Source organism: Aspergillus stella-maris, assembly GCF_047715825.1.
Source record: "Aspergillus stella-maris strain CBS 113639 unplaced genomic scaffold BDV14scaffold_80, whole genome shotgun sequence".
In the NCBI taxonomy this organism is placed as follows: Eukaryota; Fungi; Ascomycota; class Eurotiomycetes; order Eurotiales; family Aspergillaceae; genus Aspergillus; species Aspergillus stella-maris.
This window is the reverse complement of record NW_027396874.1, coordinates 27,896-53,301: the sequence shown is the minus strand read 5'-3', so window position 1 is coordinate 53,301 and position 25,406 is coordinate 27,896. Positions and strand designations below refer to the sequence as shown.

Genomic DNA, 25,406 nt, shown 5'->3' with positions numbered 1-25,406 from the left:
GCAGGTGGAATTCTCCAGAAGTCGCCAAGCGCAACGGGGCAACCGCCAAGAGCCCAGAATCCAACCACCTTGAGCATGCAGGCACGTGCTCCCCAGTAGGACGGTATGTCTCCGAGGAAAGAACTCTCAAGAGTGGTTCAAGCTGACCAGATCCAAGTGTTTCAACACTCGTCGAATGCGGGGCAAACCTTCTCCCGCCTACACTGACAGAAGGAATCATGCACGGTGACGCTCTGATGTCGCGATCTGCCCATGGCATCTGGTACGATGATCGCATCTTATCAAATTCCTGCTCTAGACCGGGCTATCTTTGCCAGTTCTGGGATTTAGCATCATGAATTGCGCTTGCCCGAAGCGTCGAATGCAACATCGTGATTGAGCTCCACGCTTGGCTGATCCTTGGCGGGCAACGTGGATATCTTGGCTTGCCTTCTCTGCCTCTCTCTGCCTCCCCGCATACCCCCGTGGGCAGATACTCAATCCGCTTTCTTTTGTCTGGTTGGCTGCTTGTGCCTACCATTTATTTCTCTCCAATCTCCAACCTTCCCAGTCGGCTGGCTAGGCCAACGTAACGACGCCGATGGTGCTGGGCGCCAAGATGACTGCATCGCCTCTTCCAATAGCTGCTACTGAGTCCTGACATTTCTCCATCTCATGGTGGGGATGAAAATTCTGTGCATTGATCGGGCAGATACAAGGTCTATCCGCTCGTTGCGCGTTTATAACATTGAGTAGACCCTGCTAAGGTCTTGTTTCCTTCATCATCTACTCAGCTTCCTACGGTTCGAGTTTTACCTCTGGTGCTTCCTTGTTCAATTCGATTCAGAACATAACACTCTCAGCTCGAACAATGTCTGACGAAAAGGCCTCCAACACTGGAGGCCCTCGCCCTGGCCATGGCAATCTGAGCCAGCCAGCCTACTGCCTCCCCTACGAGGTCGTCTTAAAAGAGCTCGGCACCAGGACAGACGAAGGCCTAACTAAAGCCCAAGCCGCAGATCGACTCCAGCAATACGGCCCGAACAAGCTCGATGAGGGTGAAGGCGTTTCAGTCGTCAAGATTCTCGTGCGCCAGGTGGCCAACGCAATGATGCTAGTTAAGCGGCCCACTTTGTTTCTCCCCTGTCGTCCCTATGTATAAGAGCTCCCAGAGTCTGATCCATTTCGTCATTGACAGGTCCTGATTCTGGCCATGGCAGTCAGTTTCGGAATTCAATCTTGGATCGAAGGCGGTGTTATTGCGGCTGTTATTGCACTCAATATCGTCGTCGGTTTCTTCCAGGAGTATGCGGCCGAAAAGACCATGGAGTCGCTGCATTCGCTGAGCTCGCCCACTGGGACTGTTTCGCGCGATGGAGAGACCTTCTCGGTTCCGTCTTCTGATATTGTTCCTGGTGATATGGTTGAGTTGAGGACTGGTGATACTATTCCTGCTGATATTCGGTAAGACTCATTTCTCCTTATAACGCCAATTGATAGGTTTTCTGACTTGATTAGATTGGTCGAAGCTGTCAACTTTGAGACCGATGAGGCCCTCCTCACTGGCGAATCCCTACCTGTGCAGAAGGAGTGCGACTCCACGTTCAAAGAAGACACCGGCCCTGGTGACCGGCTCAACATCGCATACAGCTCTAGCACCGTTACTCGTGGCCGTGCGCGAGGCGTCGTGGTCAACACCGGTATGGCCACTGAGATCGGTTCTATCGCAGCTGCCCTCCGTGCCACAAACAGCAAACGCCGTCCTGTCAAGCAAGGCCCCAACGGAGAGACTAAGAAGCGCTGGTACCTTGAGGCATGGACACTTACGGGGACTGATGCCGTAGGCCGCTTCCTCGGTGTCAATGTGGGCACTCCACTGCAGCGGAAGTTGTCGAAACTCGCTATTATCCTGTTCGGAATTGCTGTGCTCTTCGCCATCATTGTCATGGCGGCCAATCTGTTCGCTAGTGATAACGAGGTCATCCTATACGCCGTAGGTACTGGTCTCAGTATGATTCCTGCCTGTTTAGTCGTCGTCCTCACAATCACTATGGCTGTTGGAACCAAGCGCATGGTTGAGCGAAATGTCATCGTGCGCAAGTTGGACTCCCTCGAGGCGCTAGGGGCAGTCACCAATATCTGCTCTGATAAAACCGGCACCCTGACTCAGGGCAAGATGGTTGTCAAGAAAGCGTGGATACCGTCGCGCGGCACTTACTCTGTGGGCAATTCGAACGAGCCGTTCAATCCAACCACAGGGGATGTCACATTCATCCCGCTGTCACCTCTGGACTTTGACGACGAGAAAGAGGGCCCTGTTGCCGAGAATGTTGAGTCTCTGGTAAATGACAATCGCGCACTAGAAGACTTCCTTGACGTCGCATCCATGGCCAATCTATCGCACGTCTTCAAGTCCGAGGAAGGAGACTGGCGCGCACGAGGAGAGCCTACTGAAATAGCCATTGAAGTGTTCGCCTCGCGATTTAACTGGAACCGAGACCGCTGGACCAAGGGCTCCAAAGCCGTTTGGCATCAGAAAGCAGAGTTCCCCTTCGACTCTACTGTGAAGCGCATGTCAGTCATTTTTAACAAGGTCACTCCAGAGGGAGATCACAGCATGATCTTTACCAAAGGCGCTGTTGAGCGAATTGTTGATACTTGTACCACGGTCGTTTGGGACGAGAACTCGTCTACCCCCACTACCTTGACAGAGGAGATGCGCAATCAAATCTTCCAAAACATGGAAGAGCTCGCCAAAATGGGACTTCGCGTCCTAGCCCTCGCTCATCGACCATACAACCCGCAAACCCGCCTTCTCGAAGGCTCCGACCTCAACCGCGACGAGATCGAAAAGGACCTCACTTTCCTCGGCCTAATCGGGCTATACGACCCCCCACGCCCCGAAACAGCCGGCTCAATCGCCGCTTGCTACCAAGCAGGTATAACAGTGCACATGGTAACAGGCGACCATCCCGGCACAGCCAAAGCCATCGCGCAACAAGTCGGTATTCTGCCCAGTGACATGAACACCGTGGCCGCAGACGTAGCAGATGCAATGGTCATGACAGCTGCGCAATTTGATAAACTCTCCGAATCTGAAATCGACAACCTCCCAACCCTTCCCCTCGTCATCGCACGCTGCGCCCCGCAGACGAAAGTCCGCATGATCAACGCCCTCCATCGCCGCGGCCGCTTCGCCGCAATGACAGGCGATGGCGTGAACGACTCGCCCTCTCTAAAACACGCGGATGTCGGAATCGCAATGGGCCAATCCGGGTCCGACGTCGCAAAGGACGCCTCCGATATCATATTAACAGACGACAACTTTGCATCGATCCTTAACGCCGTTGAAGAAGGCCGACGCATCTTCGATAATATCCAGAAATTCGTCCTGCACCTGCTAGCCGAGAATATCGCGCAGGCATGTACACTTCTCATCGGACTCGCCTTCAAAGACCGCGACGGCCAGTCCGTCTTTCCGTTGGCCCCTGTTGAAATCCTCTGGATTATCATGATTACATCCGGTATGCCTGATATGGGACTCGGCATGGAAGTTGCAGCACCAGATATCATGGCGCGCCCACCGCAAACGAAGCAGGGAATTTTCACATGGGAAATCCTGATTGATATCCTCGTCTACGGATTTTGGACGGCAGCACTATGCCTAACAGCCTTCTCTTTACGCATGTGGGGATTCGGCGATGGGAACCTAGGATCAGGCTGTAACCGCGAGTATTCAGCCGACTGCGACCTCGTTTACAGAGCGAGAGCAACAACATTCGTCTGCCTAACGTGGTTCGCGCTCTTCCTAGCCTGGGAAATGGTTAATCTGCGACTATCTTTCTTCCGCATGCAGGCCGGCTCCAATAAATATTTCACGCAGTGGGCATATGATGTGTGGAGGAACAAATTCCTCTTCTGGTCCATTATGGCCGGGTGGATCACCATCTTCCCTATCCTTTATATCCCCGTCTTGAACACAGTTGTGTTCAAACATACAGGGATAAGCTGGGAATGGGGAATTGTATTCGTCGAAGCAATCTTGTTCTTCATGGGCGTTGAATGCTGGAAGTGGGCTAAGCGTGTCTTCTACAGGAGACGCGCAAGGAAGAGCGCACAGACGGGAGAAGCCGTTGCAGCTGAAGGGCACAGCGTGGGAAGTGAAGATGCCTAACGATTGCTCTCCTTCGCTCAGAGCGGTTTGAATACTTCAAATCTGGAGTGGGGGATATCAATACTTTGGGACCTGGTTGTGCGCGTTTTTATGGACTCTTACTTATTGGATATTTGGGCTCCAGCTGGGGCTTTGGCTGATGCTGGCTTTTATTGCATTGGGCTCGTTGATGATGCCCTTGCTGGTGGATGGGGATGTGGGCGTGGAAGGAAAAGGGGAAGGGAGAACCCTTGTTGGGACGCGGTGCTACGTGTGTTTCTTGGTGACTTCCTGAATGCGATTGTTAGAATTCCAGCAGATAGTGGTAGGGGTAGCGTTATAGGTAGAGATAGAGGTAGACATTGGAATAGGGATGGAGATGGGGATAGCGATAAAAATAGCGGTAAAAGTACTGGTAGCTGTAGCAAATGCAATGGAACAAGTACACGTACAGAAACCACCATAGTTCGCGCTCGGGCATAGAATAGGATAGAGAAGACCGTACCTTCTCCCCAGGTCAAGTATCGAATACCGTGCCTACCTGCGTCTTCTTGTAGGTCTCATGGTGATTACTGTTATTCTTTGAGAAAAGTAGAAGATAGAATCCTGCTGACAGATGGTTAAGGAACTGTACAAGTTACAACGTATGCATAAGGCAACTGCTTAATACTGGAAAGAGCTTTGGCAGAGCCCTGACGATATATTGGAAGTTGTTGGCAGCCAGATCCGTCCACGTATTGCTCCAGTGGTTTGCGGTGCGAAAAGGGACTGATACGACGAGGAGTTTTGACTTTGAGGGCACCGTATTGTGAGGATTGAGTAAAGACCCGAGAGCAGTTGGGTATTGCAGGGTAGGTATATTTTGGTATATTTTTGTGGTTGCTGTGGGCGAAGATATATTTCACTACACCGGGCTCGACTATACACAAACCACTCGTTGCTACTGATCTACACGCGTATACGGGCAGCATTGTATCTGCAAGGTCTCTAATAGACTACTTACAAATCCTCTGCGCAACGAATACACTGTGAGGAATGCCAACTGCCAGCAAGCGAAACCACATATCGTCTACTTGCCGGTAACTGGACGATTTGCACAGTTTGCATCTAGGTCTCGATGAGTTCTCTCCGATCGCCTGCAAAGGCTGCAGTGGTTCATCCGCTTGATCCTGCCGCACAAAGTCCCAACTTGGCTGTGTCCGTGACTGACTCGAGCCCCGTCGACCAGCTACCAAAGAAGCTGACTCGAAACCGACTCAGGTTAAGTACCTTGCTGCTCATAATCTCATTTGAGTCGATAGGTCGATAGTTCAACGATCATGCACAACGCACAGTCACTTAAGCCCGCTATCACAGGCGCAGATTTGAAGATCTGAAGCCTGGACGCTGGTCCGGCCGCCGTCGATCGTGATCCAAGGGACTGCATCCTTGAAATGTGAACGTGCACTTTGTCCCGTGCAGAGTCGACCGTGCATACTGCATGACCACGGTTCAGGTCGACCCACGAGCTCGGACGACAAGCAATTGGATCCATCACCATCCACGCCCACGACTACTGTGCCGTTTGGGACGCAGCGTGCATGACATGGCCCATGTTCAGCTCGTGAACTCTCACTTTGTGATGGTCTTGATGGACCACCAGTGCTGAGGCGGAGTGTGGTTCTGCTTCCGCGATTGGGCAGAGGGACCTCGATCCGGTGCAAATTGCGATCTGAGTGGAGAGCCCTGCTTCCTGGTGCCGTTCTTTTGGAGATAGAGTTTGCAGCCACTTCGCGGCCCTGGCTTCACGATTCGATACTGAGAGTTCCGTTATCGCCCAACACTTGGCGCATAAGGCGGTTGGTGGTGAAGGAAGAGGAAAAAAGCAAAGCATCACAGCGACCCGAAGGACTGGCTGGGCTGGCTGTCGAGAACCGCAGCTCGGAAGACGTGCTGATCGTCCGGCAAATAAAGATACAGCTTGCCAGGCCGGAAGTTTTGGAGGTATCTTTGCATCTGCAACTCTTGCCACTGTAGAGTGACAGTAGTGCGTGATATCTTCGTACTCTGTAGTTGGTGGTGTCTCGCTCGGAATGGTTCATCTATGGCAGATTTCCGAACCAGATGTCAGTGGCTTGCGTATTGCGTTTTCGTATCGGGAGACCCTCAAAATTTGGCCAGTCGCAGGCCACTCGCGGAAGAACCCGACTCAGCATCTGGAGATGGAGCTTGATAGACATCGGACCGTGAAGATGAATTCGCTCACTGGGGACGATGGCCGTGAATCATGCCTGATCAAGATGCAGCAGCAAAAGTTAGACGGTTCCGCGGAGGGACCTTGGGGGATAACCAACAAACTGACCACTTGACTTGAGCAGAGCAGAACCGAGATTCCGGGTCCACGAGGGCTCCTCTTTTCTATCTCGAACCGCGGGTCGGCGAGCAGAGGTGATTGCCGTGCAGGGGAAAGTGCTGAGCCACAGCCTTGGAAGGAAGAGACTTGAACTCACGCTTGTGCCCAGGGACGGTTAGCACGTGCCACTAGCGAGCGGAAAGAGTCCACCGTCAGTCCACCTCCTCCATCCACTCTCATCCACTCTCAACACTACTGTAGGAACGGCTTCACGCGGTTTCCACGGTCTCGTCCGACTATTCCAGCACGTGCGATAGCGCAATTCGGGGATTATTTGATCCAGTCAGTGGATTCCCTTCGAGTCGTCTACCTTCCTGAAAGGGCAAATGAACCTGCTGCCCTCTGCAGCTCTTCCCCAGGTTTGACTTTGGCACGATGGCTCTATCCGCAGGAATTCTTTTCCTGGCCAGACAGACACGCCAGCCTTTACATGATACGCTCTGGAGATATGGAGTCAGTCGTTCCATGTTCCAAGTTGATGGGATGCGCCAACAACGCCAAAAACTGCCAGACCGGACACTCGGAACCCCTCCGGTCGCCGGTGAGTCTGAGCATGAGTCTGTCACTCTACTGTGGCGTCGTGTTTATCGTGCAATCTACGGGCGGGTTCCTGGTTCCTGACTCAAGATAGGTATTTGGAATATTCTGAAGCAATATGCTGTCGATATATGCCTCAGCGGTGGCAATGCATAAATGAAGGGCTCCTCTTTTCCGCCTCTGTCGACCTCCCCGCGGAGCATACTATCTTCTTCGCGGACATGGACCCTAAAGCAGCTCATCTGCTAGATTGGATCTTCGCGCGCCATCGTTCGCAGTCGAACATTCGAAGAATGCCACTATACAGAGTCTATTTTTACTGCGTTCAATAGTGGCGGCGATGGTGGCTGCGATAGTCGCTGCAGGCTGACGTGACTGGACAGGACAGACAGTGGGACACCACCGGAGATGAAGACTGCTAGCGCGTTTCAGAATATCGAGCTTGTTAACTTTGTTCTTTGCCGTCGCTCGCTTGGCTGTCGGAGTGTGTCGGTCGCATCCAGCGATCCAGTTCCATCCAGGCCAGTCGCGTCCTCCCCTTCCACGAGCAACGCATTCCACCGTTGCAGTTATTGGCTTGGCATTGTCATCTTCATATCTCACATCGCGTTATGCATGCGCCAGTGGCTGGTGGCGAAGGTGGTAGCCTGGTAGAGCATCAGAAGCTCAGTATTACTCATAGAAACCTCTCCATCGCAGTCTATCCCGTCTTGGGTAGGTCCTTTGCAACCATGGTCCGGGCTACGCGAGTCGGTTCCTGCCGCCGCCTTCCAGCTTTTTTGGCGACATGCTTGACCAATTGCTACACTGTGTACGGCCAGCTCCGGCGATAGCTTCAGAGTTGTGGCTATCATCGGTCGGATTCCGTCGACTCGACATCCAGGTGTCCAGTGGCGGTAGCCCACCCACGGTCCTGGGTCTCACCATCGACAAACTTTGCTACTCTGCACAAAGAGGAACGAAGTATGGAACATCCCACTCTTGACGAAACTTCAGGCGTCAATTGCCCCAGCTACTATAGTTGATTCGCCAAACAAGCGTCATCTGCGACACTCGTCAACAGCACGAGCTCTCCAAGACGACTTGTCTCGAAACAGCATGCAAGGACCCGTGGCCGCGGCGGGTCTCGCGGCGCCCGGCGCCCACTTACGTGGGAGTCGAAGTTCCCGCCAGCTGTCATATCATTGCCAATCTCGCGTATCACTGGCCCTGGATTTTCCTCGTGGACGTACCGAAATGCGAAACCACCAAGGTCCATCAAGGTCCTCTTTCCCGCCATCAGCAAAATGTTATCTGTGCGTGAATTGCGAGACGGGAATTAGGATCCATATCCCGGAGTAGCCTCTTCGACATTCCTTCCTTTGTCAGGCCATCTGCCGCAGCCTGCAGGTGGGGTAAATATTCGACCTGTCACGTAAAGCGCGGGCCTCGAAAATCAGACAATGATGCGTATGATGGCTTTCATTTGGGGGCCACCCGTCATGCAAGGCAAGCGTGAGCTGCGTGACGGCGTCGATCATCACATCACGGTACCTGCCTGAATCTGATTTCGACACGCCATGCAAGACGGCAGGGCAAAGGCACAATGGAGCCCCAATTATCAGCCGTCGGGGTTTGCCTATCAGTTTTCCATAGTCAATCATGCCGTCAAATACGCGCAATCGCACTATCGCCTTATCCATTCTGATCTATGGGTGACTTTGCCTTACGAGTCTCTAGTTCTTGCCGGGTCACTTTGCGGTGTAGAAAGCGTACCGGCTTCGGCGCTCTATCGCTAATCTGATTCATGCACAGACAAAGAAAGGATGGCAAAGGATTCGACCCGTCACATTGATTGTTCTTGCAGCGTCTGTGCGACAACGGTTTTCCCCCTCCGTCCTGTCTCGGCCTCGGGCGCTCGGTAGTCGAGGCCTTGAAATTGAAGTTGCTAAGAAATGACGGTGAACCTTGAGACAGCGACCTCGAGCTCTGCCGGCCGAGGATCCATCGCCATATTGATACTCCGCAGCTATCGAAGCGATGCTGATTGCCATTATTGCCAGTGGAGCGACGACAATGAGCTTCGAAATAGAAATCTTCTGGAAGGAGCTCAGAAGGTCTCCTGGTCCCGTTTAATCTATCTGCTACGCCCATCGCATTCTCGAAGGCTTCTATGGAGCTGATATGGCTCGACTCTTAATCAAAAAGAGTGGATATTAAACGGTCGACCGTTCAAAGGTAGCAAGAGCCGGCGGCGAGTCTATCTCGAGCTCCTAGCCCAGCCGTTGTTTAATCAATTACGGAATCGTTAGACCAAGAGACCGGTAGGGCCGAGTCGGGGAGAAAGGAAGCGGTTGCGCGAGAAAGTACAGTACTAATCTTACGTGATGGTGTTGCCTGTCCACTACTGTCCAGAACACCAGAGTCTCCAACTCGACTCCATATCAACTCCGTCGGTCGCGAACGCTCACGTCAAAAAGTACCTTAATTCTGGGCCAGGATCAATTAGTGGCGACGGCGGGTCTGTTTATCTATAGCTGGCCAATAGCAATCTCTGAGTGTGTACGCTTGACCGCTTTGAGCCAAGCTAAACCTTCCCGCGGCAGTCTCCAGCGTGGCCCGTCTGAAGGGCAAACCAGTGACCACACTATGGACATCATGTCTCTTGCTTCTCGAGTAGGCAAGAGTCCAATTGCTGATGGGAACCTCAATATTGGACTCACTTCATTCTGGGTCCGGACGGCATCATGCGACACTTTCTTTCAGTTTCCAACATAATTCTGGACCTCACATTCCAGCGAGTTTGCGTCCCACAAGCTGCAACTACACTGCGCCGCCAAGAGCGAAATGGATATGACATCCCGGCTCGTTATTCTCGTGTCACTGCATTACGACTCTGACGACAGCGTGGTAACTCTCGGGTACATCGAGTCTTACCAAGTTACCAGGAGCCTTACTGCTTCCAAGATGACGGAACTCACTGAAGACTTGGTTAGAGAGGCACACTTAAGCTTAGCTCACCCAAGACAATGGGTCCGGTAACCTTTACCTAAGCTATCTGACAGCTCCGGCTCGAGTCCCTTGCTTGAGCCTTACAGAGTACAGTAGGAGCTGTCACCGTCAGAGCTTTGACTCACTTGTACACTTTCCGAAAGTGTTTAACGCTGTCCACTGGTGCGAGGGGTGCTTTGATATGAATTGTGAGTGCTCTGATGGAGCAAAGAATTCGGAGAACAAACAAACAACTAAAGTTTGGAGAACAAAGATATGAGATATGAGGTATGCGTATCTGGGCAGTGGACAGTGGACGCAACCAATGATCACCGCCACATGAGTCGGAGTCGGTAATCGGTCCATAGTATCTCATCATAATTATCGCGATAACTGCATCACGCATAACGTCAACGATACGGACATCATGGATGCTATCGTCAATCGTTATCATTGTTCTCTGCCCCGGCCGCGGACCCCTCGGATCCCTCCAAAGTCCATCCTGCAGACCCAAAAACGAGTGGAGGGGCTTACGATAAGCCCAGGAACAACTACCGAAGTATTGCTTTTTCCAGGCCTTCCAACCTGCAGACTCAAGCCAAACTGCGTTTATTGTCCTGCTGTCCAAAACTCCAGATCAGCAAACTCTGCAGTCTGCATTTCTGCAATGCAATGCGATGCAGACTTTACTTTGGCTGTCTAGATTTAATCCCTGCACTACCGGTAGACTATTGGCGGACTAGCTACTGTTGAAAGGCTGAAAGGACTAAGTTCTCGCGACGGACTCCAGAGTAAGCTTTGGGCCATCGGCATCGACATGTCGACAACTCGACTTGGTAGCGAGGGGAAGCCAAGCCAAGACAACGTTCTTTCAACTATCAACTTCCATCAAGTCGAAACTTCAAACTTCAATTCTTGCCTATGCCTAGGTTCAGGACAAAGAGAATCAAACCTTAGCTGGGTAGCTAGCAGACGGCGTAAGAATCTCGCGACGTTTGCGATTGGTCGGCGAGGACGGATTCCCGGAATCTAATCCACCGTCAACAGTTCCCGCCCAACTGTGCCTGAGGTGGTCATAATTTACATTGTGGCGAACTGGCGACAGCATCATCATGATTCCATCCAGCTTATTCTCTACGCAACTGATGTCGCATTTTCGGAGCGACGTTGGAGTTTGGAGTTTGGACTCCAGGATCCGCGGTGACAATCAGCACCAAGTCAGGCGTCTTGATTGGCTGGGATTAATGTGCGTTGTGGGTTCTGCTGCAAGGTTATGGTGCGCTCTCTCCGCATTTGTGCTTGTTCCTGCAGTAGTTGTAGACCGCAACGAAGGCCTGATCGGTCTAGACGGTTTGGAAACGAACAGGTCTAACTTTGCTTTACTACCTTGTTTGAAGTATGGGAATCAATGTGAGGAGCTCTGTGGCTCAGTTTCAATATGTCTCGGCTTGCAGCTTGCGGCTGTCAGTTTGTCGACGGGTACCTAACCTGTCCGTGATTGCAGTTGTCTCAAGTCATAACTCAACGAGGGTTATTTGTCAAATGAAATACTCCGGCCCGCAGGATATTGTCTTTATGCAAGGTGCGCCTTCACGCAGCGTACCTGGCATATGACAAGCAAACCTGTCTCAAGCACAGCCCCTCATCTAGAAGTCAGAGTCAGAAGCCACAGGCAAGAGAAGCTATCCGGCCTGCATGTTCGCAGCGTCATGTGAAAGGAATTGAGACGAAAGTGCATAAGAGGCTGCAGATATTTGATATGCCGACAGGGATTGCATGCACCGTGATGTGTTCATAACCATGCCACAATCAGTGGGCCGTTTCGAATCGCCACAATAATACCCGTTAGTATAGGGTAATAAAGTATCAAGTAGATTGGTATTACTCCGGTCGGCGCTGCTAGTAAGCAACGCCGAATCTAATTCTTTGTCCTCCTCAGGGCCGAAGAGGAAAGAAGGAAGCAAAGGAAAGTCGACGGCGACGACTGGAGTAAGTTGTGGCACTGACCACGGCAGCGGTGCGACCAGAAAGGACCAGCCACAGCACGGGGAATTGATTCTGATCGACCCTGCCGTCGGTGTCTTGTTCACAGGCACAAGCAGTGAAAAGTTGCAGATCTTACTCAAAGCAAGTTCGACGGCTCGAGCGCAATCAAAGGACGACTGGGGCCTTCAGGACAGACAGTTCTTTGGACAAAATGGGCATGGGCTGACCTTCTCTCACTCTCTGACTTCTCTGGACGGGATCCGCACTTGCGGTGGGGCCGAGCGAGTCAATCCTTCCCAACTTCAACCTGCTCCCAGTTATTGGGTACTTGGTCCCCGCTTCAATTTCCAGCCTGTCGCTGATAGGTTGGATGCCCGTGCTCATCGCTGATAAGCCGATGGGTGAGGCCAGCATGTCATTGTCACGCTGGGAGGGCGTTGCTGCCCTGCCATTGATCCATGGGGGTTCGTCGGTAGGCGCGGGCTTGCGTTGTGGCAGAGTAAGCTGTTGGTTCCGTTGGTGTGATATATTATGGTGGCCAGGGTCAGGGAAGGGAAGGTGAGCGCTGTGAGTGGGAGAAGCCGAGAGCAGATTAATCAAAGGCGATCTATTTTAGGAAGGAGCGAGAATCATTGGGCCAGCCAGCGGTCTTCTCCCACCTTTTCGTCTTTAGTGTTTGGTCTCGGAAATAATAGTGGCAACGCTTCCTACGACTCTACTGCTGCAAACTGCTCGACTCAGCCTTCCGACCAACACAACACAACCCAACACAACACCACACAGCTGAGACATCATGAGAACCGCTGTCTGGGCTAATCACGGCCTTCGCGGAGGCAGCAGGGAAAACTCAGTTTGGCCACTGAGAGTGTAGTTTTGCGGCGCTGGGATGCCGTTGGCTCTCTGGGTCGCCTGTGTCTGCGCGTCTGAGTCGCAAACTGGCCATAGAATTAGATCGCTCTCCGCATTCACCGATCCTGTAAGCGGACCGTCACTACGGAATCATGGAATTGAGGCCACCATTGGAATTTGGGAAATGGGGCTTGAAGCCCACTCGTGCTCTTTGCTAGAGTGCCCCCACTGCCTTACGCTTTTTGGGATTCCCCGGGTGGACCGCACCCTAGCACTCCGACTGTGTGCACAATGCACAAATGCTCGGCTTGGTGTACTTTGTATGTGTTATGCTCAGGTTTTTATCGCTGGTAGGTAAGGTAGGTCTGTAGTGATGGTGTATTATTTTAACAATAGAGTAAAGTAGAATAGAGTAGTTTGTACCTGGAGTATTGACTAAATTATAGAGTACAGATAACGGTGCCTGGTGCTATCTCAGATTAAACCCCAAACGGGAAATAAAATTAAATAAAATAATAAATGCTTTGTAGCCAAAGTACGGCTCCAGCAGTCGAATTCGTAGCACAGGCAGATCACACTGGATTACCCACCGGGCGGCCATCATCCTCCACTGCCCTCCACCATCCGCCCATCCTTCCACTCTCAGTCTCTCATTTCCTCCCCCGCGACTTCATCTTGCACTTCGCTCTCTCTGTTATCCTTATTTCACTGCTCCCTTCCTTTCCTTTTTAGTCCTTCTTGCTCCCTCGTCTTTCGTTCTTTTCCTTTCCTTACTTATTATCATCTCTCGCTCAAGGCTACTATCTCCTAGTCTTCCGGTACCTAACTACAAGGTCCAGTCCTTCCTTATTAGACCCTGCGATACGTCTAGAGTCGAGAGATACCACTTCACCACCAACCTCACTGCCTCACATCATTCCTTCACTGTGAGATCAACCAGCCGACTATACATTCTTTGCACCACCACCGTGGACAATACTCGCCGATAATACTATACTACTATACTTAATAATACCCGATCAAGAGCAGCCTCTGCTCTTTGTATCCTTCTACTATATCTAATGTGAGTGCTCGACTCCCAGGACAACTTCACTCGATGCTAACAAGTATAGAATACACAGCAATGGACGCTTACTCAATGCCCCCCGGCGCCCAGCCGCAATTCGCATACTACCCTGCCGACTCGCAACAGAGACAATACAACGAAATGCAGTACTACGGCCAGGTTTCACAATTCCCTCAGCAACAACAGCACTGCCTGCCCGAGCAGCAGCCAATCTTCAACGCTCCTGCAGTCCTCAACATGCACCAGATGGCGACCACCAACGCCTTCCGCGGCGCCATGAACATGATTCCTATCGCCTCTCCCCAGCCATCAAACTTCAAAGCAGCCCTCGCTGTGCAAGGTTCGCCTGCTTTGATGCCCATCGACACCCGCTTCGTCAGCCATGACTACTACTCCTTCCCCTCCACACCACCTCTCTCGACTGCGGGAAGCTCTGTGAGCAGCCCACCGTCGTCTATTGGTAGCCTTCACACTCCTCTCAACGAGAACTTCTTCACTCTCGAGAAGGTTGAGGGCGTGAAGGAAGGATGTGAGGAGGATGTCCACGCTGAGATCCTCGCCAACGTCGACTGGCAACACTCGGCTTCTCCCGCCATGACTCCTGGTGAGTCCCTTGCAGTAAAGGATGGAAGGGAACTGGTATACTGACAATCGCTTAGTGTTCATCCACAACCCCTCAATCTCCAGCCAGGGTTCTGAGCTGCTCTCCGCCCACAGCTCCTGCCCTTCTCTTTCTCCCTCGCCTTCCCCTGTTTCCTCCATGTTCGGACAGTCCCAGTCTTCCGTCCAGCTTGAGCACTCCACTTCTTTCTGCGACCCCCGCGAACTTACCGTGGGGTCGGCCCACAACATTCCTGCTGAGCTTCCTCCTCTGCCTTCTCTATCCTGCGAGGACGAGGAGCCTAAGGTTGTTCTCAGCAGCGAAGCCGTGACTCTGCCCGTGCACGAGAACCCTGCTCCCACTTTCACCACCACCACTCAGGACCCACTCAACGCTCTGCCCACCTTCGACAGCTTCTCAGACCTCGACTCTGATGATGAGTTTGTCAACCGCCTTGTCGACTTCCACCCTAGTGGAAGCACATTCTACCTCGGTGGCAAGCGTCAGCGCGTTGGAACCTACTCGCTGGACGAGGACGAGTTCCTGAGTGAGCACGGTCTGGAGGAGTCGGAGGATCTGGAAGTTGCTCTTTCTGATCTTCCTAACATTCCTCTCGAGGCCTCCGAGACCGAGGAGTCGGCCAAGAAGCGCAACAACCGTAAGTCCAAGGTCGAGTCTACTGAAAACGATGAGGCTCTCGTGGGAATGCAGGCCCAGATGCCCATTGCTGCTGTTGAGCCCGCCCACGACCACACCGAATGCCAGGCCCGCCAGCATTCGGTTGTGAGCTCTTCGGGATCTGAGACTACCTCTGCTCCCGTCTCTGTCAACCGCCGTGGCCGCAAGCAGTCTCTGACTGACGACCCTTCCAAGACATTCGTCTGCACTCTCTGCTCTCGCCGCTTCCGCCGTCAAGAACACCTTAAGCGCCACTACCGCTCTCTTCACACCGAGGACAAGCCCTTCGAGTGCGGTGAGTGCGGCAAGAAGTTCTCTCGCAGCGACAATCTCGCCCAGCACGCCCGGACCCACGCCACCAACACTGTCGTCATGGGTGTCATCGACACCAACTCACCGTCATTCGACGAGCAAAGCTCATCAATGGGTGTGATGTACGACACTCCGGCCAAGTCTGGTGAGTCGGAGGAGACCCCGTCGACCGACCGACGTTCGCTCAAGAAGCGCAAGCGTGAGGAGACCACGGCGTGATCTGGTATCACCGCTTGAGGCTTTTTCACGAACGCTATGCGACCAGGAGCTTTTCTTATACATTCATACAACTTCTTGCATTTTCACCAGCTTCGTCATCTACATCGGTCGGTTCGACTTGGGTTCGGCGTTTTGAGAAATCTGTCAATTTTTGGGTACGGTTCGCATCACAATTCTCGAGGTCACAGAGAAAGAGAAACCATAGGAAACAAGAGGTGTTTTGGGACGCCCTGATTTGGGAAACAATAGAACAAGGGGCGCAACACTTGGGTCAACAAAATTATAGAGCGCATCGCATGGTTGAGATGGAGATTATTCCATCTCAGCTCAACAACGGGTTGATCTTCTTTTTCTCTCGTTGATCATTTTTACCTTTTACCTCTTTCTTGATTCTCTTCTTGTAATTTTGTCTTTTTTGGTTATTTCTCTTCTCTTCACATATTTCTCATCTTCTTCCCCACTTCGCTCATCGCCTTGTGTTACCACTGTTTAATATGCCTTTTTATCACTTGTTTCTCTGTGCTGGTCACATGTAGAAATGAGCTTTTCCCCTTCTCCCTGTCGTTTACTACCACTCATACTCATACCCCATTGCATACTGTTTGATATCTTGGTTGCATTTCCCGTGTGCATAATACTGCGTTGCGCTTGGCGGTCGATAGGCGGCTAGCTAGTCATAATTGAGCTGTTGCTGAAGCATTACTCTTCCTCATCATATTCTAGTAGAATCTGTAAAATTATCTCATAAACCTGACGTGGTTGTACCTCGGTGCTTGAGACTTGGAGGAGTGCGTTATATGGATGGTTGACTTCGGCACCGGCCGTCCTCCATGCACCACCCAACCAACTGCAACTCTCCATCTTCAACTCCAACCTTCAACTTCAACAACTTCCAACAACGCAAATTGCGCTGGAAACCCGACAGATATCTTTGAGTCTCGATATCATCAGCCATCCTCATAAACTCAGAACACTCCCCACAACCTCAAATCTTATCAATCAATCAGTGAGGGGTATCGTGAAAAAAAAAAAAAATCCAATCCCTCACCACTCACCAACATCTTCACGTCCTCACAACTACAGCCATTTCACCATGTCGCAAGGCTCAGGGCTCAACGTAATAGCCCTAATCTCAGGCGGAAAGGACTCCCTCTACTCAATCCTGCACTGCATTCGCAACGGGCACAATGTCGTCGCATTGGGGAATCTGCATCCGCCGTTGCCAGCCAGCGTAATCAGCAATACTTCTACTCAAGAAGGCCAAAGTCAAGATGATGCACAAGAAGCAGAGGACGACATCGACAGCTTCATGTACCAAACGATAGGCTGGAACGTCATTCCTTTATACGAATCCGCATTGGGCATCCCGCTTTATCGGCAGGGGATTGTTGGGGGGGCTGTTGATGAGGGGAAGGTTTATCGCGATACCACTATTACGAAGTCCGATTTTACGGCCGGTAATGCTGAGGCCGAGGCTGGAGCTGTTGAGGAAGGGGCGGATGCGGATGAAACAGAATCACTCATCCCGCTTTTGACAAGAATCAAACAAGCGCATCCTGAAGCGAACGCTATCTGTGCCGGTGCGATTCTCTCTACGTACCAGCGGACCAGGATCGAGGATGTTGCTGGACGGCTTGGGTTAACGCCATTGGCTTGGTTGTGGCAGTATCCGTTCTTACCTGGTCCTGGCCCTGCTCCTGCGCCATCGACATCGACATCTCTTACCAGTGACGGTGCTAGCGAGGAAAGGGAAGCAGGTCTCCTAGAAGATATGTCAATCGTGCACTGCAGCGCAAAGATAATAAAAGTCGCGTCTGGTGCGCTTGACGAGGGGTTCCTATGGGGTGATGTCTCTGATGCGCGTGGTGTTCTCCGTGGAAAGATCGTGAGGGGAATCAAGAGGTTCGGATTTGGCGGGAATGAGGATATTCGGGCTGCGGTGCTTGGTGAGGGGGGTGAGTATGAGACGCTTGCTGTTGATGGGCCTGGTTTCCTCTGGAAGGGGAGAATCAAGGTTGAAGAGGGTGGACGGGAGGTTCGGACTGGGGAGGGGGGTGTGGGGTATTTGAGATTGAAGGGTGCAAAGGTTGTGCAGAAGTCTGAGGAAGAGGTTGAGGACGGGGTGAAGCCCGAGGATGTGAAGAGGCCTGCTATTTTGGATGGACGGTTTGCAGCCGCTCTTGGAGGGTTGTGGGATGGTGATGACGAGGATGACACCGACATTGAGGGCGAAGCTACGGTCACTTCTTGGACACCCACCGAGTCAATACAATCCATAAACGGCACAACCTGGACAGTATCCAATATAACAGCCCCCGAAGCAGGCCCCTCAACAACATCCCAAACAACCGCCATCGTCTCCAAGATCCGCACCATTCTATCCGCCGCATCCACACCGAGAGCAACATCCGACATAATCTTCACAACCGTCCTCCTGAGATCCATGGCTGACTTCCCCTCCATGAACGCCATCTACGTCTCCCTTTTCAATAAACCCCTCCCACCAGCAAGGGCAACAGTCGCATGCGGCGATACTCTACCCGAGGGCGTAAACGTCATGGTCTCAATGATCGTTGACTTGGGTGCACGAATCCAAAGAGACGGATTACACGTTCAGTCCCGCTCATACTGGGCTCCCGCGAACATCGGGCCTTATTCACAGGCTATCTCTGTTCCCGGTAGGGAAGGGGAAAAGGTGGTTTATATTGCGGGACAAATTCCGCTTGAGCCTGCTTCTATGGAGCTCATTGAGCTTGGACGTTCGTCGGATAGTGGGCAGCCGGAGTGGTGTGAGACGTACACTCTCCGCGCTGTGCTTTCGCTGCAGCATATGTTCCGCATTGCGACGGCTATGGAAGTGGATTGGTTTTTGGGGACTGTTTCGTTCTTTACGGGGACGGATAATGTTCAGAGGAGGGCAAGGCTTGCGTGGAAGGTCTGGGAGAAGATGCATACCCCTGAGCAAGTGAAGGGAGATGGAGATGAGGATGAAGAAGAATCGGGGCTTGACGTGTGGGACATCAAGTACGGCCGACGTGGGGATGAATCTATGCAGGGCCTAACAACATCGAATGCGAACCCAGAACTACCGAACTTCGACCTCATACAAGCCGATGCAGTTTCCAACCCCGAGAACAGACTCCCGGCCTTCCTTGCAGCCCAGGTCTACGAACTTCCCAAGGGCAGCGATATCGAATGGCAAGGATTAGGATACAGATGCACCGGGCTCAATGTCACACGGTCAAGTACAGAATTCGGGCGTGTTACTGACACCACTACGCATGAGAAGTTGAAGTATACCGTTATTGAAATCGATGATGGCAAGGACCTCGAACAGCAGATACAGCGCGCCCTGGAAGTATACGCTTCGGAATCGGGACCGCAGTCGGGATCGTTCCACGCCATTATCTACACCAGCCAGCCACACTCTGTACCCCGCGAAAACTTCCAAGCGCAAATCGTACCCTGCAAGTCTGTTTGGGGCGCTGAGGGGAGAAAACTCGCAGCGGGGTTGATCATACAGAGACAGACGTGAGTCTGTTGTTGACTCAACAGAGAGTCAAATCATATTTGAAGGCCGCGTAAATCCCGCGATGCGATGCCAACTGGACAGTATAGTGGAGGGACAACGAGCAATGACGCATGTCATAAGATTCGAGCAGCGAAAAAAATCTTGGAAAGCCCCGACGCTGCTAAGAACCAAGCCTGCAATACGATTACTCACTAAGTATCCAACGGGCAACGGCTTCAGTGTGGAGGTTGATTGGCCGATAAGCGTGGGCTAGAGATGTCCGGCAGATGTCACCAACGGGGGGAGCCATTAAGCGAGCGATGTTGCTGCTAGTCCAGGTAGTAACTAGATACTGCAGTGCCGCAGCTCTAGAATCTAGAGTCGTACGTGTTGCGTAGCCGGCCGATTGGGTTGGCCGCTGGCGTGGTCGCTACTCGTTAGTTAGAGCACTGACTGTAGTCTAGTGAGGCGATTGGAAAACGTTGGGAAAGGGACCGTTCCTTCTTCCTAGACCAGATTGTATTAGTTCAGAACTCAGAAGTAGAGAAAGTCGTGGTGATAGTGGACAGGAAGAGATCTCCGTAATGATAATTGAAGGGCCAAGCATGTGATGAGACTGTCCTGTCCGCCTTCAACTTCCGCCTCGATAAGCTGCTACCTACTTACAACACCACAACACCACCACCTTCTCGTCACGACATTTTAACGACCAGGTATGCTGATCCTGTCGCCACTCACTGACTGCAGTGTTTCGCCCCGCTGAGCCTGGACCTGGACTTCCTTTTGCATAACTAACCTACCTACCTTTGAGACTAGTGTCTGCTCTCTCACACGACACGACCCAAATTTCCGCACCCTCTCACGCCCGATCTCACGGTTGCCCCATCATGACGTCCCGCGCGCTATAAACGATTTCTCTCAACACTCTCAATACTCAATTCATACCTATCCATATCCATATCCATGGGGCCATGGCCACGGCCTCATCTACAAGTCCTGATGATGCGGAGTCCGGGTTGGAGAAGCTGCTGCCTCCGAAGGCCAGCACCTTTCCCGGTTCCGCTTCCGCATCCGCATCGATGATTCCGGCTTCGACGCTCAATGCTAATGCTAACGCGGACTTGGATCTCGCTGTATCACTGTCACCGTCTCTATCAGATGATCCTCCTTCCACTTCGAATATCCGCTCGTTATCTCGATCGCCGCATCCGTATCACCGCAGTAGCCTGAGTAATGGCTCCGCGCAGTCGCTATATAACAACCACAGCCATCACCGCCCCCGGACGCGAACCTCCGCTCGCACGCGTACATCCTCTGATAGCGGGACAGAAGCAGATGATGAGAGTACGGCTTTGCTAAAGGGATTACCGGCGCCGCCGCTTCGAGCGCGCAGAGGCTGGAATGGCGTTTCCGAGACGGATGTTTGGGTTCCCGGGTTGGGGATGCAGAGGTGGCCGTCGTTGGCGCGGTCGACGTCGCGGAGCTCGAGACGGAGTTCGCTAGGCATGGGCGGGGATAACGAGGATGAATTGCAATTGAGGAATAGGATTAAGGTGAAGAGGAGGATTGAGATTGTGAGGAGGGGGTTTGAGGCCGCCTTGTTGCTTTCTGTTGGGGGGATTGTGCTTTTGCGGCCTGGGGTTAGGGAACGGGCTTGGAGGTGGAGGAAAGGTTTGTTCATTCTCTCCTGTCTAGTGTTGTTTATGGAGAGGGGAATGCTAATATGTGTGGTGCTTGCAGAACTCGTCGCATATTCCCTTACTGTCATCGGAGTCTACGCTTTATACCCGCTAAACCGCCACGGACGATTACGGCTCTCAAGATTTCTGTCCTTTGATATTCCGTCTACTTTCGACCCAGCGCCGCTTTTATACCCGATTCTAATACCCGTTTTTGTTTCCTTGTCATTGTCGAGCCACCAACCTTCGTTGATTCTTCAAAATATCCTCCTCGCTCTCGCCTCGATACCTCCCGCCGCTATACCCATGCACGACCTGGTACACGGGCAATGCATTTCACATTGGCTGCTCACACTACTCCCGCTGCTTGTCTCAGAACACCTCGACTGGGGCAGCATCCGCTCAAAACCTCTTTCTCTCCGTGGCCTCCCCTCCGAAACCTTGACTCTTGTTTTTCCATTGCACCAAGCATTGATACCCACCTTAGATTTCCTTTTGTCTACCAGCATTCTTCCAGCGGAGTTGCAGCTTCTGACGACCGCTCTTATTAATCTCTTTATGTTCGCCACTTCGCCGCAGGCCGAAATCCTCAAGGCCCTACTCTGGCTGGGCAGCCTGTGTATTTTTATCTCTTGCCGCCGGGTCCTCCATTGGGAGATTGCACTGGCCCGGATCCCGACGTGGAAGTTTCGACGGTCGCCTAGTGGGTCGAGCTCGCGCGAGTCGAAGTCGAAGAGTATGCTTAATCTCAATTTGCTTGACCATCGCATTTGTCAGACGTTGAGTAAGGCTGCTACTGCGGCTGCTTCTTCGGATGAGCCGACTTCGGATAGTGATTCGCCGGATGGCCATTTGACGTCTACGTCTAGGAGGAGGGAGAAGACGCCATCGGGAAGTTCGCCTGATGCTGCGGAGGGGGTCATTCGGCGGCAGTCGTCCACAAACTTTGATGACTTGCGTTCTGAAAAGGCTAGGACTACTCCTAGAGGCCGGCGGAAGCGATTGATGGCTCCTGATCTCGCGTCATTCCTGGCTATGACTGTCCCTCAGGTTCAAGTCCGCAAGTGGCTCTACGCTTTCTATACATATCTTGCTGTACTGGCCATCATCCTCGGCCCGGTACGAAAGTACATTGGCGAACAAGCTCTGCAAGGCGAAGACCCCTTCGGCTGGGCCCTTGGATACCTGCTCGGCAACATCTCCTGGTTTCGCTTCTGGGTTATAACCTCAAGCCTAGAGCGCTGGATTTCCATCCCACCGCGACTAGACACCGACCTCTTTTCAAACGCAACCTGCGCTCTCGGCCGCGCAGAACACCTCCGCCAAACCTTTGGCGCAGCAAACACCCGCCTCGCCACAATCGCCTACTGCCTAACCGTCCTGGTAACCGGCATCGCAATCGTTCTTAAACTCGGTACATACGCAGAAGTCGATACCCGTCGAAAAGTCTTCCACGGGACAATGGTCCTCATGTTCCTGCCAACAATATACATCGACCCGCCCTTCGCAGCGCTCGCAATGGCCCTCGTACTCGCTATCTTCCTACTTCTCGACTTGTTCCGCGCTTCACAACTCCCGCCTATTTCCCGCCCACTGACATACTTCCTGGAACCGTACGTCGACGGCCGCGACTACCGAGGCCCCGTCATAGTATCGCATATCTTCCTGCTTATTGGCAGCGCTATACCGCTTTGGTTGTCGCTCTCTGATATTTCCCGCGCTGGCGAATTTCCCTGGACAGATTGGGACGTTGAAACGCGCGACGTGAGTATGCTGTCGGGAATTATATGCGTTGGTTTAGGCGATGCTGCTGCTTCTCTCGTCGGTCGTCGCTGGGGCCGAAGGAAATGGTTTTGGGGAGGTGGGAAATCTGTTGAGGGGAGCTTGGCTTTTGCGGGGGCTGTTACGGCGGGACTCTTGGTTGCGCAGCTCTATCTTGTCCTGGGACAGTGGGAGGTTAGTCCTGATGGATCTGCCCTGGTTCCGACACAAGGAGATGATGGAGCGAGTTCGAAGCCAGGACTAAGCGAGTTCAACTGGCCGCTTGCTATTGTTAAGTCTGTTCTTGCGGCGGGAGGTGCTAGTGCGACTGAGGCTGTGCTGACGGGGTGTAACGATAATGTGGCCGTGCCTGTTGTTTTGTGGGCGCTTGTGAGGGGGTTGGGGATTTAGATCCTGATTATGTGTGTGATATTAAATAACCATCCTATATACGTGAGGGATTCATCTATGATGTACATGATGAAATGTGCATGATGACATAAGATGAGATGAGATCTGATCTCGCTCTTACGCTGTATAACATTATGACATGTGAAGCTTGAATATATCAATGAGACGTTAGCCAGAAGTACTCTACATCTGTGCTTACGCTTAAGCTGTCTATCTGTAACTTTACCTGTCCCGAACCTTCTATCTACCTAATAGGTTCTCACTCCCATAGGTTGGAGGAAGTATGGTCTTTATATCGGCAATGTTTGATCCGCTTGCGGTGCGGAGGACGAGAGAATCGACCTGAATTGGTAAACGAACCAATTTTGGAAGCAGTGGCAGTGGGTGTTGCAGTGCAGAGTATAGAGTATGCACGCAATGTTTGTCGAAGAGTATTTGAGATCTAGATGGTAAAGGCTGGGTAGTAGGTCCTAGAGCTATGAGGTAGGCAGGGCTAGCTAGTAGTAGCCTAAGTCATGTACATCGACAATGCGCCACCTCGTGCGTGGTTCCAGTATCTGAACATGCAAACAAACAAAAAAACCGGCTTTATGATTAATATAATCATAGGATGTAAGTATCGCCGAGCGCCAGTCCAGTGACTTTAGCATATGCAAGGCTCAGTCGAGGGAGTGCAGGTGACTTATCTATGTACAGTAGAGATCCTCGGCCTCGGGGTTTAGCTAAGTTTACGGTATTCGAATAAAGCCGAAGTATGTGAACCGTGGTTGAACTTAACGGGCGTTCTCTAAGGAGTGGGAAACAGCGTACAGTATCCATCCTTTCTCCAGATTAAGGAGGATGTCCTGTAGATACGAGTCACACTTGACGGTTATCACGCCGATCCCAAGTGATGTGCAAAGTGGAGGCCATAGCCCATCGTCCTGCCTTCTGACTTGTCGCTCAACTCTGGGACGACGCTCGTCCCCAGGCATCGATGTTGCCCGAGCCCACTAGCTTATCAGTTGCATACTGATTGTGAGTCGAACTTATCAGGAGGTTAACAACCACTGAGATGCCGGGTGGTTTGAGAGGAAGTAAGTTCAGTTCGTTGATTATTCTGCCGCTGCATAGTGAAGTGGCACTGCACTGGCGCTGCTATTGAGTCATTGAGGGGGTGTTTGGCGCACGCGGCATGATTGGACAGGAAGACAGGCCCGAATTATTGGATGCAGGTTCTGGAAATTGCATCCATCTTGCCCGTAGGTTTGAATTCAGCATGCAAACTTGGGAAGCAATGAGGTGGGATTGAGTCAGACTGGAATGCGATTGCGAAAGGCAGCAAGACGATTCCGGCGGACTGGACTAGCCGGATCAGATCATCGACACGGTCATGAGTCACCTGATTGCTGGTCTGCCTGACAACTCTTATCTAATCGATAACGTGATTGCTGTAGTTACTCGAATGCGTTCTTTGTATATGGGATACCCTGTTGCTGGAGGTTTATTATGCTCCAAAGAATAGTAATAATAATAATAATGAAACATTCTATTCTATTCTTTCCATCTGCTTGATAATTCAGTACTTGTAAGTACCCTGTGGCAACTCCGCAGTTCCTCAGGCTAACCGCCCTGCTGACCGCCTTTCTGATCATCGCCATTGCCTGCACTGATTGCTTGGTTCCCATTGCTGGTTCTCTGCTCGCCCGTTATCGCTGGTCACGCTCTCGCTCCTCCCAAGCGACAACATCGCCAACCTTCTCTTGCTCTGCTTCTTTGCTTCTCTGCTTCTTCCTTTCTCTCCGACTCGAAACTTCTACACCGCACCCTACAGCTTCGCCCTCCCCTATCTCTCGCTCTTGCCTCTCCCTCTCTTCAGTCTTTACATCACCGCCTCACTTATCTTATCGGCGCCATCTTCCTTCCTCAGCCTGCTGCTCCAGCCTGATAACCTACTTGCCGCCATTTCCCTTGGTTCCCTGCAACCACCGACGACCTTACACGCTCATCGTCATCCTCCCCTGCAGCTCCCCCGGTTCCGCTTCACCGCTTCCCTCGACTCCATCCCTCAGGGCACCGTCGAGTTCGAGGTACTTGTCCATCAACCGACCTAGCCTTTCCCGTCTAGGCACCGGCTCGGCTTCAACACATTACATCTATCACATCGCATCTGCCTCCCGTCTCTTCCTTGTCCTTCAGTCATCTGTCCTGCCTTTCAACACCGGCATCGACAAGAGACACCTTCGACTCCTCGAACCCTGTTAGACCTTACCCTGATGGGCAACTATTCCCCGGTACTTTCGTTGCCGTTGCTGAGGTAGCT

The 25,406-nt window shown here is 52.1% G+C and overlaps 6 protein-coding genes across 6 annotated transcripts; 4 read left to right on the top strand and 2 right to left on the bottom strand.

The window, feature by feature from the left end:
- The first annotated feature begins 421 nt into the window (after positions 1 to 421).
- BDV14DRAFT_145974 (cation-translocating P-type ATPase) lies at positions 422 to 4,228 on the top strand. The gene is made up of 3 exons (XM_073766442.1): positions 422 to 1,096; positions 1,178 to 1,443; positions 1,498 to 4,228. The coding sequence occupies exons 1-3, from the start codon at positions 851 to 853 to the stop codon at positions 4,151 to 4,153; spliced, it is 3,168 nt and encodes a 1,055-aa protein (XP_073623373.1). The 5' UTR covers positions 422 to 850; the 3' UTR covers positions 4,154 to 4,228.
- A 2,500-nt stretch (positions 4,229 to 6,728) lies between these two features.
- Positions 6,729 to 7,664, bottom strand: BDV14DRAFT_182721 (uncharacterized protein). Its single transcript, XM_073770268.1, has 2 exons — positions 7,156 to 7,664; positions 6,729 to 7,065 (listed from the first exon to the last, which is right to left on the bottom strand). Exons 1-2 carry the CDS (start codon positions 7,301 to 7,303, stop codon positions 6,761 to 6,763), a joined length of 453 nt encoding a protein of 150 aa, XP_073623372.1. The 5' UTR covers positions 7,304 to 7,664; the 3' UTR covers positions 6,729 to 6,760.
- A 987-nt stretch (positions 7,665 to 8,651) lies between these two features.
- BDV14DRAFT_145901 (uncharacterized protein) lies at positions 8,652 to 9,541 on the bottom strand. The gene has a single exon (XM_073766441.1). The coding sequence runs from the start codon at positions 9,192 to 9,194 to the stop codon at positions 8,736 to 8,738; it is 459 nt and encodes a 152-aa protein (XP_073623371.1). The 5' UTR covers positions 9,195 to 9,541; the 3' UTR covers positions 8,652 to 8,735.
- A 3,865-nt stretch (positions 9,542 to 13,406) lies between these two features.
- sebA (putative C2H2 transcription factor (Seb1)) lies at positions 13,407 to 16,441 on the top strand. The gene is made up of 3 exons (XM_073770267.1): positions 13,407 to 13,929; positions 13,979 to 14,536; positions 14,592 to 16,441. Exons 2-3 carry the CDS (start codon positions 13,990 to 13,992, stop codon positions 15,740 to 15,742), a joined length of 1,698 nt encoding a protein of 565 aa, XP_073623370.1. The 5' UTR covers positions 13,407 to 13,929; positions 13,979 to 13,989; the 3' UTR covers positions 15,743 to 16,441.
- Positions 16,442 to 16,835: 394 nt separating this feature from the next.
- BDV14DRAFT_204716 (diphthine--ammonia ligase family protein) lies at positions 16,836 to 19,277 on the top strand (the record flags this gene model as incomplete). Its single annotated transcript, XM_073774578.1, has 1 exon — positions 16,836 to 19,277. One exon carries the CDS (start codon positions 16,836 to 16,838, stop codon positions 19,275 to 19,277), a length of 2,442 nt encoding a protein of 813 aa, XP_073623369.1.
- Positions 19,278 to 20,901: 1,624 nt separating this feature from the next.
- On the top strand, positions 20,902 to 23,288 carry BDV14DRAFT_182711 (putative phosphatidate cytidylyltransferase). Its single transcript, XM_073770266.1, has one exon. The coding sequence runs from the start codon at positions 20,957 to 20,959 to the stop codon at positions 23,102 to 23,104; it is 2,148 nt and encodes a 715-aa protein (XP_073623368.1). The 5' UTR covers positions 20,902 to 20,956; the 3' UTR covers positions 23,105 to 23,288.
- The last annotated feature ends 2,118 nt before the right edge of the window (positions 23,289 to 25,406 follow it).

Excerpts from the sequence above, each read along its gene's own strand:
- sebA (XM_073770267.1), top strand. The coding sequence starts at position 13,990 with ATGGACGCTTACTCAATGCCCCCCGGCGCCCAGCCGCAATTCGCATAC. Across the intron at positions 14,537-14,591 it reads TTCTCCCGCCATGACTCCTG|TGTTCATCCACAACCCCTCA; the intron begins GTGAGTCCCTTG and ends ACAATCGCTTAG.
- BDV14DRAFT_182721 (XM_073770268.1), bottom strand. The coding sequence starts at position 7,303 with ATGAGCTGCTTTAGGGTCCATGTCCGCGAAGAAGATAGTATGCTCCGC. Across the intron at positions 7,066-7,155 it reads CTTCAGAATATTCCAAATAC|CGGCGACCGGAGGGGTTCCG; the intron begins CTATCTTGAGTC and ends GCTCAGACTCAC.
- BDV14DRAFT_145974 (XM_073766442.1), top strand. The coding sequence starts at position 851 with ATGTCTGACGAAAAGGCCTCCAACACTGGAGGCCCTCGCCCTGGCCAT. Across the intron at positions 1,097-1,177 it reads TGGCCAACGCAATGATGCTA|GTCCTGATTCTGGCCATGGC; the intron begins GTTAAGCGGCCC and ends CGTCATTGACAG. Across the intron at positions 1,444-1,497 it reads ACTATTCCTGCTGATATTCG|ATTGGTCGAAGCTGTCAACT; the intron begins GTAAGACTCATT and ends TGACTTGATTAG.
- BDV14DRAFT_145901 (XM_073766441.1), bottom strand. The coding sequence starts at position 9,194 with ATGGGCGTAGCAGATAGATTAAACGGGACCAGGAGACCTTCTGAGCTC.
- BDV14DRAFT_182711 (XM_073770266.1), top strand. The coding sequence starts at position 20,957 with ATGGAGAGGGGAATGCTAATATGTGTGGTGCTTGCAGAACTCGTCGCA.